Source organism: Myotis nattereri, assembly GCF_964212035.1.
Source record: "Myotis nattereri genome assembly, chromosome: 16".
In the NCBI taxonomy this organism is placed as follows: Eukaryota; Metazoa; Chordata; class Mammalia; order Chiroptera; family Vespertilionidae; genus Myotis; species Myotis nattereri.
In genome coordinates, this window is record NC_138091.1 from 31807475 (window position 1) to 31822800 (window position 15326).

At 55.0% G+C, this 15326-nt stretch overlaps 1 protein-coding gene across 10 annotated transcripts in view; it reads left to right on the forward strand.

Moving 5' to 3' along the window:
* Positions 1-15326, forward strand: part of MSI2 (musashi RNA binding protein 2) — a 348010-nt gene that overhangs the window by 316935 nt on the left and 15749 nt on the right. For 5 of the 10 annotated variants that reach the window (XM_081109236.1, XM_081109240.1, XM_081109237.1 and 2 more), the window contains exon 11: positions 5131-5193. In XM_081109236.1, coding sequence (XP_080965362.1) covers positions 5131-5193 — 63 coding nt within the window. Of the gene's footprint in view, positions 1-3786; positions 3811-5130; positions 5194-8552; positions 8603-15326 lie in introns of all 10 variants that reach the window. The other 5 variants (XM_081109238.1, XM_081109233.1, XM_081109239.1 and 2 more) reach the window with 2 other exon arrangements.

The window sequence follows — 15326 nt, forward strand, 5'->3', positions numbered from 1 at the left end:
AGGTATTCCATGTCAAGGGACCAGCAGACTTAAAGGCATGAATGCATTACATATCTCTACCCTCCCCCCCCCACCCCTTGCATTCCCGCCTCTGTTGATTCTCTGGGCAGATACTGTCATGGGTGAGACGACTAGACAACAGATTTTAGCATTAGGAAGCCGATGCCACTCCTTTCCAGAGCCAGGGGCAAACACTCTGTGGACCAGGAGTGCTGACCCCACCCTGCAGTCGGAAGCTGGTACCTGTTGGGGCCTTTGTTAAGGCCCCTGCGCCAACCCAGTGGGCACGGGGTCTCTGCCCTTTGAGGTGGAGAGCCTCGCCCAGAGGCACTTACCACAGAGAAAGGAGAGCACAGCCTGCTCTCCCCCAGCGTGGGCGCTGCTGCCCTCTCTGAGCCTGAGGCCAGCCCTGAGTGGTACTCGCTTAAGGCCCCTCTAGACTTCCTTCATCTGACCTCTGGTACTGGCCTTACATGTGCTAGTATTCAGGTTAGGTTGGGAGTAGGAAGAGCACCTTCTTGCCCCGCCCCCTTGCATCTGTTCTTCCACGTCCACCCATCCACCCTTGACTCATGGAGCACCTCAATGTTAAGCTCCTGCTCTGCCGCAGGCCCTGCCCTAGCTGCTGGAAACATAGGGTGAACCAGGCACCTGTCTGGCAGAGGAGCAAACAGGGCCCCACTTGGATGGAAGGACCCACAGGGCTCCTCGGGCCAGGCCCTTGCATGTCAGGACAAGAGGGCCGCGGAGCTCACCAGTCCAGCTGCCAAGCACAGGCACCAGGGCTCCAGGATCCATGTCCGCACCAGTGCTCACCATGCCCCAGGGCCGTGGCCGCCCCAGCCAGGCCCTCCCTGAGCCCCTGGGAGCCTCTTGCCTCCTGCCATCACATTACCCCACCAGACTTAGAGCTTGCACTGCAGATAAAACATACCCTTATCACTCACAAGCGAATTGTAAATGTTATCTATTAAAGCACTTTGGATGTGAAATGTCATGTAAATTAATAGGATTTTAGAATAGGAAGGCACCAAAGGGAGTTCTCAGCTCCGCTACTGTTATTACCTTGAGCAATAATAATAAAAATAGAAATAAAAGTTATCATTCCACTTACGAAGCCATTACCGAGTGCCAGACAACCGTGCTGAGCACCCAGCGCCGTCCTCTCACCGAATCTCACGGCAGCCCGGCGAGGAGGCGTCACGAACCGGGTTTACAGAGGAGCCACACGAGGCCGCTGCCCGGCTGCAGTCCGTGGCAGATGGGACGCTGCAGGTGCCACGTGGGGGCAGGGGCCGGGCCTCGCCCACTCTGGGCCTCAGGACTCAGGGGCAGCAGGCCCCCTGTTTGGCTCCCTAGCACCTCCGAGTCGGAAGGGATCTGGGCAAGCGCACACCTCCCGTGCCTGGCCCTCACCCATGGTCTGCACCTGCCTCTGCTGGGAGTTTCCCTTTGTTTTCAAAGGATGCTCCCTGGCTTCCTCTTCTGTGCTTCTAAGACCCCTTCCATCCAAACAGAGGCTCCCTGACAACAAAAGGTCACAAAACCTCTCGAAGCTTGTATAACAGTCTACCTTCCCTTCATCCCCATCTAAATGCCTAAAGAAATGTATGTTATTTAAAAAGTCAGCCAGACAGCAGTTGCATTGAGAAATATTTGGGGCCGTTTCTGTGCCATCCCTCTGCTGTAGGTGCCAGCACCTTTGGGCGCTTGGCCCCAGAACCTCTCAGCTCCCTGAAGCAACAGGGAGGATCCAGGACCCTTCTCATGGCCTCTCCGCCTCCCTCTCCAGAGCGACATTAGCCAGGCTCCAGCCGAGGGCCAGGCACTGGCAGCCCCCACTCCCCTGCACCCCTGTCCCCAGCAGCGGCTCCCAGCTCCCTCCTCTGGCCGGGGCCTCCGTGGGAACGGCGCTGTCGGTATCCTCGGTGAATGTCAGGCTTGCTTCTAAAACAGTGTGGAAATCAGATTTCTGTTTTGAATGCCAGGAACTCGAGGTTTTTGTGGTGTGTTTTTCCCCCAAATAGACATATGTTTGCTTCCCTCCATGCTAAATTATACAGTTTGATCATCTCAGTGTGTAGCTTTGGTTATCAGTTGCCCCTCCTCATGCCCTCCGTTCTGTCCCGAACCCCTGGGTTCTCTCACTCCAAAAATGTATCATATTTAACTTTTCCATTCTCACCCCTTTGCAGCCCATCCCACTGGGCTGCGCCAGCCAAGGCAGCAAGCCCACCCTCCTTGCAGGAAAAAGGAGTCGGTTACTCAGGGCGCAGAGAGGTGACACCCAAGTCACCCGGCGAGGCTGGCGCTGGAGCCAGGCTTTGAGGCCAAGCCCAGTGAGCCTTCTGTTACTCCACTGGAGGCACACAGCAGCTCCAGGCGACCGAATCGGGTCTGACTGCTCTTAAGCAATGACAGCCTCCCCGAGGCGGGGCCTGCCCATGCCTGGAATCCCACCATTCCTGCTCATTCCTTTGTATCCAGGCATTTGCTTCTTTAATGCAAGGTTCCCGAATAGGAGGCACATGCTACATTCCTAATACCTAAGTTCCCAGGTAGGCAACCTAGAGCCCTGAGGCCCCGAGAGTTTTTTCAGCAAAATAGTTTTCCCCTTTCTGCCTGATTGATTGCGAAGAAATGGGAAGATCAGACGACCAGGGTCGTGCCAGCCGCTTGGCCCAGCTGTTCGTAGAGCTGAACAGAAGAATGCACGTTCTCATTTGAGCTCTGGCAAGTGAGCCCCGCTAAAATGACATCAGGACGGTGGGACGGGATAAATGATGACACACCACTGCCATCAGTAAGGAATTCAAGGCCCCTGTATGTTTGACCGTCTGACCGCGTGGCCCAGCATGGAGGAGGTGGAACAGCGCTGCACGGGGCAGAATCCTGTCTTGAAGGCAGGGCAGATGGCTGGATAGAGGGTGACAGTGAGGCTGCAGGTGGATGGCAGGGAGCCGGGGGCGGGGCCGGGAGGACGCTGTGTGGTGGCGCTGTGGCCCTGTGCTGCTGAGAGAGCTGTGGGCTCGCTCACGGTAAGGGGCAGACTGGGTGGCCCTCCACTCCCAGCCCCTCCTCACACCTGTCACTCACTCCGTTCAGCCCCTTTTGATGGAGGTTACATTCCAGCCCTTAGCAATGTGATGCTCAATCTCCAGCAGCCTTTATCTGAGATTAAGGATAATGGATTTCCCTGGATATGTTTTTTTTCCCTTCCTCTTTCTCCTGGACTTTTCATCCAAAATGCGCTCAACTCCAGAAAATGGACCTTTGGTTAAGTCTCTTTATTGACTAAACTCCCCTCCCCCAGTCCTGCCTCCCCCCACCCCACCCTTTCCCCCAACCTCCACCACCACCTTGGCACACTTCCAAGGAAACCTGCTTCCTGAGTGAATCCCTGGGTCTTGCTGCTCCCAGTGCCTTCCTCCTCCTCCTCCCCTTCCTCCTCCTCCCCTTCTTCCCCCTCCTCCAGTCCGTGCTCTCTGCCTGCAGGGACCTGGCGAGCTGAGAATTGGGACAGGGAGAAATAACCTGACTTCCTCCTTATTTTCCTTCAGCACATTCGCCAGCACCCACATCTTCAGAAACCTAGATCCTGCCCGGAAGAAATGGGGAGAGGCCTTGGTCGGGGAGCCCCTTCCTTGGTGCCCCCCAGGGGGAGGGAGCAGCCTCCGGGCGGGCACCTGTGGTCCTCACAGGAGCTGGGAGACCCAGTCCAGCCGCAGGGTCCACCGTGTGTGTACATTGACTTCACCTGGATCTTTCTTTTTCCCCCTTCAACAGCCCTATTACCATATTTAAATGCAAGTATGTTTCTTTTCATTGGCATTTGCAGTAGCTTAGCCTGACCTTCTTAGAGTAGCTCGTTCCGTTTGAACTTCTTTCCCCCCAGTAGTTCCGTGTAGCTAGGACGGTAGTCTTAGAGTTTAGTGGGCTTCTAGTTTTCTGTTTGGGGATGGCTCCTCTCTCTTCCTGTCCTCCCTGCTCCCTGCCCGTGGTGCATGTCTTCCCCTCAGTCCTGGGCAGATGCCTTATTGGGAGGCTCTGTGGCCAGCGCCCAGCAGCTCTGTGGGGCTGTGTGCTCCATGCTGCTGCCTCTGGCACATCATTTAAAACCCGTCCCTGGGAATGCGTCTTGGAATCAGGCCTCCAGTGTCTGCCTGGATGGAGAGGCTGTTTGTGTCACGTGTGTGGGAGTATGTCTGTGTGTGTCCCAGTGCCAGGCTGTGTGCACATCGAGTGGCCAAGGGAAGCCCAGGGCAGGAGGCTGGCCCACCGCTTCCCTTACCTGGATGTTCTGCCGCCTCACTGGGTCACCTTGTCCTTTCAGTCCCGTTGCTGGGATAGCCTTGCTTCCTGGTGCAGTATTCCATAGCATAAGCCTCGTTCAAGAAGGTTCTAGAACACACTTGATCGAAACCCCAGGAGGCCCTGCAGTGCCGGCTAGATAAGAGCCAGATCTAAATCCCCACCACTCTGCCTCCAAGATAGAGAGAGAGAGAGCCACAGGGCTCGCTCCGCATCTTTCCCGAGCCCCCACGCTCCCGCCCACCGCAGGCTTCATGCACACGCGGTCAGCAGGACCCCAGGATACCCCCCCACCCCACTTAGGCCCGAGGCAGCCATGCGGTTGACGTGACCAAGTCTGGCATTAAGATGGCCCAGCAAACCTGCAGAGCCTTCGGAAAACAGCTGGAGTCAAGCCGTCTCCTGGCCAAGGTGCCTCTTCGTGTGCCTGTTCGTCCCCAGGGCCTCCTGCCTGTGGCTCAGGGCGGATGCTCCCAGCCATGCCTGGTCCTGCTCTGGCCAATCCTGGGAATGGCCAGGGGTCAGTGCCGAGGTGGCAGGGAGGTCGCCCCAGCTCTCCAGGGAAGGGCCTCCTCATCCTCCAGGATGCCTTTTAGAACCAGTTTCCGGGGTGACAGGTGTATGAGCATCTGACACACCTGCAGCTGCTGTGCCTTCCAGAAGCCTGAGAAGCCACTGATCTGTGTCCACCTAGAAGCTGGCCCGTCCTTTGTGTGGAGGGCGGGGGAGGGTGGCCTGGGAGACAGGGCTGCCCACAGCCCCTGCGAGGAACTCCCCTCCCCCCACTCCCCCTGACTCCAGCGCCTCTCTCTCCGCCAGGCTTCCCAGCAGCGGCTTACGGACCAGTGGCAGCAGCGGCGGTGGCGGCGGCAAGAGGATCAGGTAGGAAGGTGTATGGGACAGGCGGCTCCCAGGCATGCCCCAGTGTGCAGGGGAAGGTAAAGGCCCTGTCGGATCTGTGTGGCTGCGGCTGTCCCCTACTCTCACCACAGCCCGGAGGGCGGGACAGGGAGGCTCGGGCCAGTCCCTGCCACCCAGGGCACCTCCCAGCCGGGGTCGGTCACGGGACTGCAAACCAAAGGTAGATGATTATCCTGTCACTGCGAAAAGGAGAAACGAGTTGCTCTTCGGCTTTAGACAGCCCTTCACCTGACAGCTGGCTCCCAGGCACCTGCGGTCATTCCCTCGGCTTTTGCTGGTTCGCAAGGCTCCTTTCCTTGGGTCTCTGACCCAGCCCGCGGTCTAGGTTGTCACGGGGGAGCTCGGCCTTGGAGCAGCCAGTCCACTTGGTCCTGCTGCCCCTGGCAGGTGGGCCTGCTGATCCGGCTAAAGGCCAGAGCTCCCGAAGGCCAAACTGGGGGCAGCCCTGACCTCAGCGAACCAGCTGCAATCCCTGAAGTCCCTGCTGCCTCCCAGACACTCAGCAGAGACAAGAGAGCTCCTGGACTCCGGCTGCCAAGGGAAGGAGGGTTTCTCGCCCAGGAGGTTGCCCCGGCCCTTTGGTCTCCAAAGCCAGCCTTTTAGGAGGTCTGGAACTCCTCAAGGGAGGTGGGAGCATTTTCCCAGGGGCACCGTGGGCAAGTCCAGGCCCCAGGAGGGCCTTGGGTCCTCTCCCCAGATGCCCCAGACGCCCACTGCCTCCCAACGAGGCTCCTGGCCTCCCCTGCCTCCCCCTTGGGCACCTAGAGTCCCTGCTCCTCCTAAACCGTGGTTTGCAGCTCCCCCCACACCCTGTGGACCGGGCTCCAGAGCATCCAGGGGGGCGATTAGTTTGATGTTACAGGGCTCCCAGGCGGGCGGGGAGGGAGGTGCTGGTGAGGGTACCGGGAAATGGGGCATTAAAAGCCCAGAGGGCAAATGCCAAAAACCCAAACCTCTGTGACAAGATACTGGCACAGCGAGGCCCATTAGAAACCTCAGTCAAAATCCGTTCCATGCAAACTGGCACTGCCTCGAGCTACAAAGGATGCGCTCCTGTGAATCGCCCGCTGGGCATTTATGTGGAGGGGCCAGGGTGTTCTCGGGGCCGCAGAGGGCAGTTCGCCAGAGATCTGGGCGCCCTCCCTGAGCACCTGGCCGCCCTCGCGGCTCCAAAGGCCCCCCCTGGCCCTCTGACCAGCGTCCCTGGGCGCCCCTTGCCCTGGGACGGGGGGCACAGCTGCCTCGAGTCCCCCTGTTCTGTTTGGATTTTTAACTTCAGTGCTTTAGGAGCGAACCTCTGCCCTACCGGTGCCTGGTGGGGGGATGAGCAAAAGGAAACGAGACTTTTGAGTGTTGTTGGTTTTGTTTTCTCCGTTCAGTTTCTTTCTTATTATAACTTGGATTATGAAACTAAACTTTAACCCGAAATTAACCCTGCCTCTCTCCCCACCCCATCCTTCCCGACTTCATGGCAAGTTTAAAGGGCAGCATGGGGTTCTTTGTGAGTCAGAGTGGTCTCCCCATGGTCTGGGCCCCCTGCCGCCACCCTCACCTCCCACAGACCCAGAGCCAGGCTGGAGTCCCACCCACCCCTCTAACTCCTAACCCCCAGGTCAGAGCCATCTCCAACCACACCTTTTGTTTTTTCAGGATCAGTGGTGTTTTATTTGTAGCCATTTCCATCGGGAACGCAGTCTCCCACAGGCCATCCTAAGTCAGCCATGCTCATCGCTGCACTGTTAGTGAACTCTATTCAGGAGTGTGTGCCCCGACCACTGCCCCACACCAGCCTGGTAGAGCAGGAGTAAATCCTCAACTCTGAGGTGTCGCCCCCCAGAGTGCGGGCTCCGCCAGGAAGCTACAGGCACCCCACAGCGCTGCCTGGGGTTGTGGGCTTGGGCTGTGCCCAAGGGGCATGGCTAGCCTGTGCTCACCAAATTGGAACACTCCCTGGTGGAGGGCACCTGCCCATGTATAGACAGGGTGGCCCGCCCCTACCCTTCCTTCGGACCTGGAGCAGGGTTACAGGGCTGGGGAAGGAAGATCTCTGCCTTTCTTTCTTTCAGTGAATGTTGGCCTGTAAGGACCACCCCCTCCCTCTTCTAAAAATGATCTGAAGTCCGAACCTGGCGGACAGCCCACGATTTACCTGTCTGTAGTGGCCCCTCGGTGGCACTTGGGCACAGGTGTGAGAGGGCCACACAGACTTGTTGGGGTCTGCACATCGGCCCAGTCAGCGGGGGCTCACTGAGGACTGATTGTCAGGTTCTCCCTTCACCCATGCCTGCAACCCTGCACCCCATCCCAGCTCCTCCCCAGAGGCTAGGGGTGCTTCCTCGGCCTCCTGAGCCAGCACCAGCGCCAGCGCCAGCAGCCTCGGCCATTGAGGGAGTCACAGTTCATCTGCATCCCCTTGAGAAGAAGCTGGTTCAGGGAGACGCTGTGGGGCACCGACCTGGAGCTTGGTGCCGTGCTGGACTGGCAGACGACTTAGAGCCAGGGCTCTCGGGCCTGGGGCAGGGGTCAGGCCTCCCCTACGTTTGTCTTTCCTTAGCCCCACAGTTTTGTTTGGGCCGTTTGTTTCATTAGGACAAAGGGGGAGGAGCTTCCTGAGGCGGAAGCACCTGCCGAGGCCATGGCGGTAGGAAGCAGCTTCGATTGGGCTCAGGTTGGCAACTGGAGTCGGTCAGGGCTTCGGTGTCAGGATAGGAGGTCCAGGGGGCCTTGAGCTCTGCGCCCACCTCAGCCAGCTCCTCTGGGCCATCCTGCCCGCCTTTGCCTAATTCACCCAGGGCCTGAGGTGAACGGGGCGCAGGTGACCCCACCAGGGGAGGTCCCTGCCGACTCCTAGATAACTTCACTATCAGTGGTCACTTTTCTTTTATCTTCACCCGGTGGTTTGAAATGTCATCTTTTCTTGTACTCAGTCAAGAGTTTGTTTGTTTATTTTGATCGTGTTCATTCAGTTCCCGTGGCCCCATCATGTCCCACCCAGACCTCAATCCTGTTTGCCAACGACTCCCCCCATGGGCGAGGGAAGTGGTTTGGATTGGCAGCTATTTCATTTCCGGGTGGCATTACGGGTGGGCCCGTGGATCAATCTTAGAGCTTCGGAGCCCCCTCCTCTCCCCAGCCCACCTCCGGCCCCAGCCAGGACCCCTTACTGTACTTTATACTTGCCAGCTTTATTCCAATGTAGTAACATGAGCTCCTGACGGTGGTGAGTGTGAGAGTCACGTTTCTGTTGTCTTTTCTCTTGCTTGGTTGGGGCTGCGGTGAGAGTGTCTCTGAGGCATACTTTCCCGCCTCTCTTACACTAGGATCTGCACACCTCCTCTCAAACACTCTTCTGAGCACGCTCAGCGGGAAGGTTTGTCCACACCTATTAATCCTCTCTCAGTGTCCAGCTTCCTGTTAGTACCAGCTGGTTTGCATGTTTTTGCTTGTTCAGATGAAACAGTTCAAGAAACAAACTCATATCCAACTCTCGAGAAATGTCTTTTTTTTTTTTGTACTTTCGTTTTCGATTTTTTTTTTATTAGTTACGACTCCAAAACACCTGTTGTCCAGTAAAACATTTCACACCTCCCTGCCTGTTCTTAGAGTGTATGTATCTGTGGGACTGAACTAAATGCATGCCTTGTAGTCGATGTCCTGGTAGCTGTAGCCGTAGTTGTAGAACATGCATTGTTGAGTTGATATTACAGGGTCTCTGACAGCGCCGCATGGCACGGCTGTCTGAAGGATAGCGTGGGGGGCCAGGAAGAGAAGGGGCTCCATATTTTCAATGTCGCCAAGGGGCTTGGATCCATGTTCTCGCCATCAGCCACCACCACCTCCCCTCACACTCCCTGCTCCCCCAGTCCAGAACTGGGTCACCACCCTCAGCTCTAGCCTTCCCAACTGAGGCCTCTGTCACGTGTCCAACGATAGTGAGAGAGAACAGAACCAGATCAGAAGGAGTCTTCCAGTTCTTCCTCTTCTTGTCTTCCTCGTATGGTTCTTGAACACAGCAGATCTTTGCTTCCTTCTGAGAGGCTACCAGCAAGGTCCCTCCAAGCCCTCTGCTCCTTTGCCAGCTCACATCAGCCCTTCAAGGAGACAGGTCCGTGTGGCAGCCCTGCCTGCGTGGTCTCCTCCCTGGGGTGGAGGGAAGTGGCTGTGGTAGGGGCAGGGATCAAGATCTTCAGATCCTCAGTGTGAAGGCAGGGAATGCGTTTGCTTCTAGGGAAGGTCAGCATTGGTTCTCCCGGCGGGTGAAGGGGAAGGAGAGCCTTTAGATGGGCTCTCAGGGGTGGGGCAGTGGGTGAGAGTGGACCATGCCGGCATGGAGAGTATTGGCATGGCAGCGGGGCGGAGGGGCGGGGGCGGGGGGGGGGGGGCGTTGCTGTAACTATCAGAGGGGAGGCAGGTTTTTCTCCGTCTCCCCAGGAAGACTTCCCAGTCCTGCTGCCTTTGCCCTCAGCTCAGGGCGACGTGCAGTCATCTTTGGACACACCGCCTTCCCCGTATTTGTGGCAACCAGTCATTAAGGAGCGCCAGAGGTCTCTCAGAGCCTTTGGAGTCCCCATCTGTGGTGGGAGACAGTAGCCCAGGAACTCACAGAGCCGTGAAGTCCCCAAGAGCGTGAAGTGACAGGGCCAAATGGGAGCTTCATGGAGAGAAGTAGGGCTGTGGAAGTCGGCAGCACAGTCGGGGGGGGGGGGGTAATTGGGGGAGGGTCAGGGGTGATCAGGCTAGTGAGCCCCAGAATGAGGGCCGAGGCCCGAGGCCCGGGGAGGGAGATCTGGAATGTGCCATCCTTCTGGCTCCGCCTGCATGGGGGTGGGGCGTGGGCAGAGGGAAGGTGTAGAACTGTGGGCATCTGGGCTGCTGACGCTGCAGATGGACCCAGGCTGGGGAGCAGGAGAAGAGAGTGGGGACAGAAGGCAGAGAGAGCAGGAAATCTCCCCTGTTGCCCTAAATCCCAGGTCTGGCTCTGCTCAGAAAACGGCTTTGCTGTCCTGTGACTGTACATCCTGAGTCTCTGTTCCAGCAGCTAAAATGAGCAAAAGTAAAATTCAAATGGGGCGTAGAATAGTTTCACTCGAGCCAAAAAGAAAATGCTTTGGGGAAGAGAGCAGATCTGACAAGAGAGGCCTGCCCACCCCCCGGCTCAGCATGTTCTACGCGTCCCCAGAGACGCCTCTGCCTGACACGCTAAGGGGCGTGCACGGTGGCGTCCCACACACGCTCCTCCAGCGGCTGGAGGGATCCAGGAACTATTTGCACCGGTTGCGGCATGAGCTTTAGGGGTCCCAGGTGTCGCTCTCAGCACGCGCGCATTGAAGGTTTGCTCTGTGCCAAGCACCAAGGAGTATGCAGGCAGATAGCGCTTCTTCCCTTCACTGGTCTGAGAATCCAGACCCTTCCCCTGGAAGCCCCCGTTTCCCCGGAGGCGTTGTTTCTGGCACCGTCAGCTTCCCTGGAAACGGGAAATGGATCCGTGCGCAGCCTTCATTCCTGAGGATGGCCTTCCTGCACCTCCATCAGCAGGATCCAGTGTCCAGGAAGGGGGGGGGGGGGCTGTGAAACCATCTCCGCTTTCCCATCCAGACTCCCTTGTGCTAGCAGCAAGCATTCTCTGACCCCACGATGGCCCATCTGTGGGCAGGGTCCTGGGGACACCCTCTCGCCGGGACAGAACCACACCTGTGGCCGTGGAGTACAGCCAGCGCAGTAGCCCAGAGCGAGAGCCCGTCTGGGACCCGCTGGGACCAGCCGCAGCAACCAGCCAGACTTACCTGAAAGAGCTTCTGAACACGCATCGCCCAATCCACTGCCTTCCGTCCCGGGGCTGGGCCCCTTGTTTTCAGTGTGTCGTTACGGTCTTCATTTCTGGAAGAGCCAGGGTTTTCCCCTTAAAGAGTCCGGCATTGGATTTCGGTAACCCCAGTGAGTTTACAATAACGCGCAAAGCCACCCATCCCTGACCTCAGCCTCATTCATTTTCCAAGGGCTTTCGGACCAACCCTGTTGAGGATAAAATACATCAACTCTAATCAATAATTTTGTAATAGAAAAGCCATGCACTTGATACATCAACTCTAGTACAATTAGCAACTAGCAAAGAAGCCCAGACCTAAGTATAAGTTAATCCTAAAGTGAGTGGAGTGGGGGAATATTAATGGTCTTTTAAATCAGTGGGATTCTTTCAGTGGGTGACGCATCCGTCCGTGCCTGCCCCCGGAGCGGGTTGGGTCCCCACTCTCATGGTGGCTCAGAAGGAGGAGTGCAAAGTGAGATGGTTCCTTAGGGCACAAGAGAGCGGGATAGAGGGACCCCCTCCTTGCACCCTGGGCTGGGTGGGAGCACTGCAGAGTCTAGGAGCCCGGAAGCTGGTGCAACCCCATGTTGGTGAGAATCATCAAAGGAGCACATGCCTGGTGCATTGTGGTTCCTTATGTTTCTGCTGAGCTTAGACTGTTAGGTCTGTTACTGCAACTACCCCATGAGACAGGCAGGAAGGCAGTTTGGGGCCTGGTTTTACAGGTTTGTTTTTATGAGAAGGCTGGGCCGCAGAATGGTTACATGACTTATCACACAGCTGGTTACCTGAGGAGTGAGGCTTTGGTCAAAGAGGAAGAACCTGGACTTGAACCTCCAGTCTTTGGCCTCCCTGAAGCCGCCCCATGGAAGAGCCGTGTTTGTTCATGCAGGACTCGCCTGCCGCCCGGACGCCATGCAGGAATGCAGGATGTCTGAGCTGCCAGCACTGTGCCAGCCGCACTAGGACCTCACGGCCTGACTTCCAGACGTAGGTTTTAGATCTGGACCCAGGGTACATCTGCCATGGAGTTTAATTCAGCAGATGTTTATATGTGCATAGCAACAGTAATGATTATATGTGGCAGGCACTGTCCTGGGCTTTGGGTCAGAGTACTCGGGGCTCAGAAACCCAGCCCGGCCAGGTTAAATATGCTTCCTCAACCTGTGGGGTCGCGACCCCTTTGGCGGTCGAACGACCCTTTCACAGGGGTCGCCTAAGACCATCCTGCATATCAGATATTTACATTACGATTCATAACAGCAGCAACATTACAGTTATGAAGTAGCAACGAAAATAATTTTATGGTTGGGTCACAACATGAGGAACTGTATTTAAAGGGCCAGAAGGTTGAGAACCACTGTGCTAGGGGATTTATTGCCAGACATATTGGAAGCTCTCAAAATTCACACCACCCGGGAGATTCCTTAAGAGAACTATCTCTCTTTTTTCTTTTTTTTTTAAATATATTTTATTGATTTTTTACAGAGAGGAAGGGAGAGAGATAGAGAGCTAGAAACATTGATGAGAGAGAAACATCGATCAGCTGCCTCCTGCACATCTCCTGCTGGGGATGTGCCCGCAACCCAGGTACATGCCCTTGACCGGAATCGAACCTGGGACCTTTCAGTCCGCAGGACGACGCTCTATCCACTGAGCCAAACCGGTTTCGGCAAGAGAACTATCTCTTACATATGGTTGATAGGATGCTAGAGACACTTCCCAGCCACTCCTAATAAAATAATGATAATACTAATATATTAATCACTCAGACGTATTATGAGTGAAGCAAGTGCTGTGCCGAGTCCACTGCCTTATCCCATTTAATTCTCAGAACCCTATGAAGTGGGCACCATCATTCCCATTTTAAAGATTTAAAAACCATGGCTTAGATAGCGTATCTGAGGCGGCAGAGACAGGATTTAAGTCCAGGTCTGTCTCATCAGATCTGTGCTCTGGGCCACTGTCAACGGAGCTCCGTCATACCAGCCCTGTGATGCCTGAGCAAAGCTCTGCACCTTTAAAACATACACTTGACAAAAAACCACCGCTGCCATCAACTCGATTCTCCAAATCCTTGGGGGAGGAGAGAACTCAAGCTCATTTACAAGAGGCCTCTGGTGGCATATGTATTTTTTGCACTTGCTTCTGCTGTTGCAGACTTAACGTCATGATGCTGTCTGGCTTTGGCTGACATTTCTAATCTGACTTCTGGTCCTTAAATCCTTTCAGACAAAGGAGGCCCAGAGAAGGTGTGGTCCGGTAAGAGAGCCAGCCTAAAGATGATTATTTGAAAGGAGCCTTTAGCCAAAACAAGACTGGAGGAAGTTAGCTACTGCCCAAAAGAAATTAGGTGATGGAGCAAGGGAGAGCCTCTCTGGGCTGGACTGGCGTTCTCCAGAGGGATGTCAACATCCCTTCCTGTGAGCTGTGAGGCCTGAATCTGGAAGGTCGCTGGGAAGCCCAGCCCTGGGAGGTGATTGGCTGCCCAGTTGCTGGGGCTTTGCTTTAGGCCAATGGCTGGGGAAGGGCGCGGCCGGAGGCGGGAGCAGTGGGCTCCTCTGCCAATCGTCCTGCAGAGAGAGGCTGGGCTTCTGGTACCATGGCAACCAGGAGCAGGGGCTCATTTGTTTTGTAGATGAGTAATTACTACGCAATTAGAGCTAAAAATAAAGAGGCCCTTTGTTCCTGGTTACTTATTAATATTAATAAAATGGTCTGTCCAGGTATGTGGTAAACAATTAATGCAAACCTGTGTGCGTGCGGTAGAGCCTACTGTGGGAGGCAAAGGCTGCACAGCCCCCTTCCCCCCTTTTTCTGGAAGTTGTTTCTGACTGTGGCCTGCAGAGGGTCAGCTTTCCTGGTCTTGAGGGCAAGAGAGGTTCAGCCTCACACACACACAGGACCTAGGATGCCCTGGATTCAGGGGATCAGCTAGGCACCTACCCAGGGAAAGGTCTGGCAATGTCAACTCAGCCTCCAAAAAAAAGACCAGAAACACAGCAGCAAAACCAGAGAACATGGGCTGATGTTGGAGAAAACCCCTTGTCCAGTTTTGCTGTGTATTCTTGGCCATGTTATTTGCCTTTTCTGGGTGCACAAAATAGTCTTTAAACCTTCCACTGAGGTAGCTGCAGACATTTTGATGTCTCCCTGCTCAGCTGGCTTGAAGAGAAACAAACCAGGCTTGGAAATGACTTGCTGGAAAGTTACCCAGCGTTCAGGGATTTGCCCCATGTCTTCCTGTGCCCTGGCTTTGGGGATGGAAACAACTCAGAAGCTTCTCTCATATTCCTTACCCTTCCTAGGGGGAGGGGTGCCTGGTGGATTAATCAGATAAGGGTCATAAGCAGCTTTAAGGGGGGGGGGGGGGGCGGGGAGAGGAAGAGGATAAGAGCATCGAAGGAAGTATAGGGAATTGGGAGACGTGGTTCCAGTCAGGCTTCTGCCATGGAGAGCTGGGTGATTTTGTTGGCAAAGAATTTCAGACTGAAGGGCTCTTGGGGACCATTCAGTCTATAGCTCTGCATTGCTTCTGCTACCAAAGCTCTCGATCCCTTTGTCATTGGGGGTGAACAGGGTGACAGTGTCAGTGCCTTAGATCTGAGAGGAGTGGCTAGAGAAAGCCAGGGACTTCCAAGCGATGAGGCAGGTTGGTGGGGATACATTGGAAAACAGCAGTCATGTTTGTTTGTTATTTATTTTGTTTTGTTGTTTTGTTTTTTATGCATGAAGGCAATGAGCGGGCAGAAATCGTTCCAAAATTGTGTATTGGTTAAAAAAATAAACCAAACCAAAAACAAGCAAAAAAAAAACAGAAACCAAAAACCTAGAGTCAGATTTCCCCCCTTGGGTGTGGTTGATTAACCTTTAGGGTTGATTAAACCTTTAAGGCAGTGGTTCTCAACCTTCTGGCCCTTTAAATACAGTTCCTCATGTTGTGACCCAACCATAAAATTATTTTCGTTGCTACTTCGTGACTGTAATGTTGCTACTGTTATGAATCGTAATGTAAATATCTGATATGCAGGATGGTCTTAAGTGACCCCTGTGAAAGGGTCATTCGACTGCCAAAGGGGTCGCGACCCACAGGCTGAGAACCGCTGCTTTAGGGTTTGGCTCTGGGTGGTACCCATTAGTGCAGGTGGACCTGCTCATAGCTGCTGCCAAGGACCAGATCAGCTCTGAGATAGGGGCAATGCAGTGGTCCTTTTTTTAATTATTATTTTAAATAAACTAAGCTATTTATTTATTTATTTATTTTAATTTACTTATTTTTAGTCCTCAC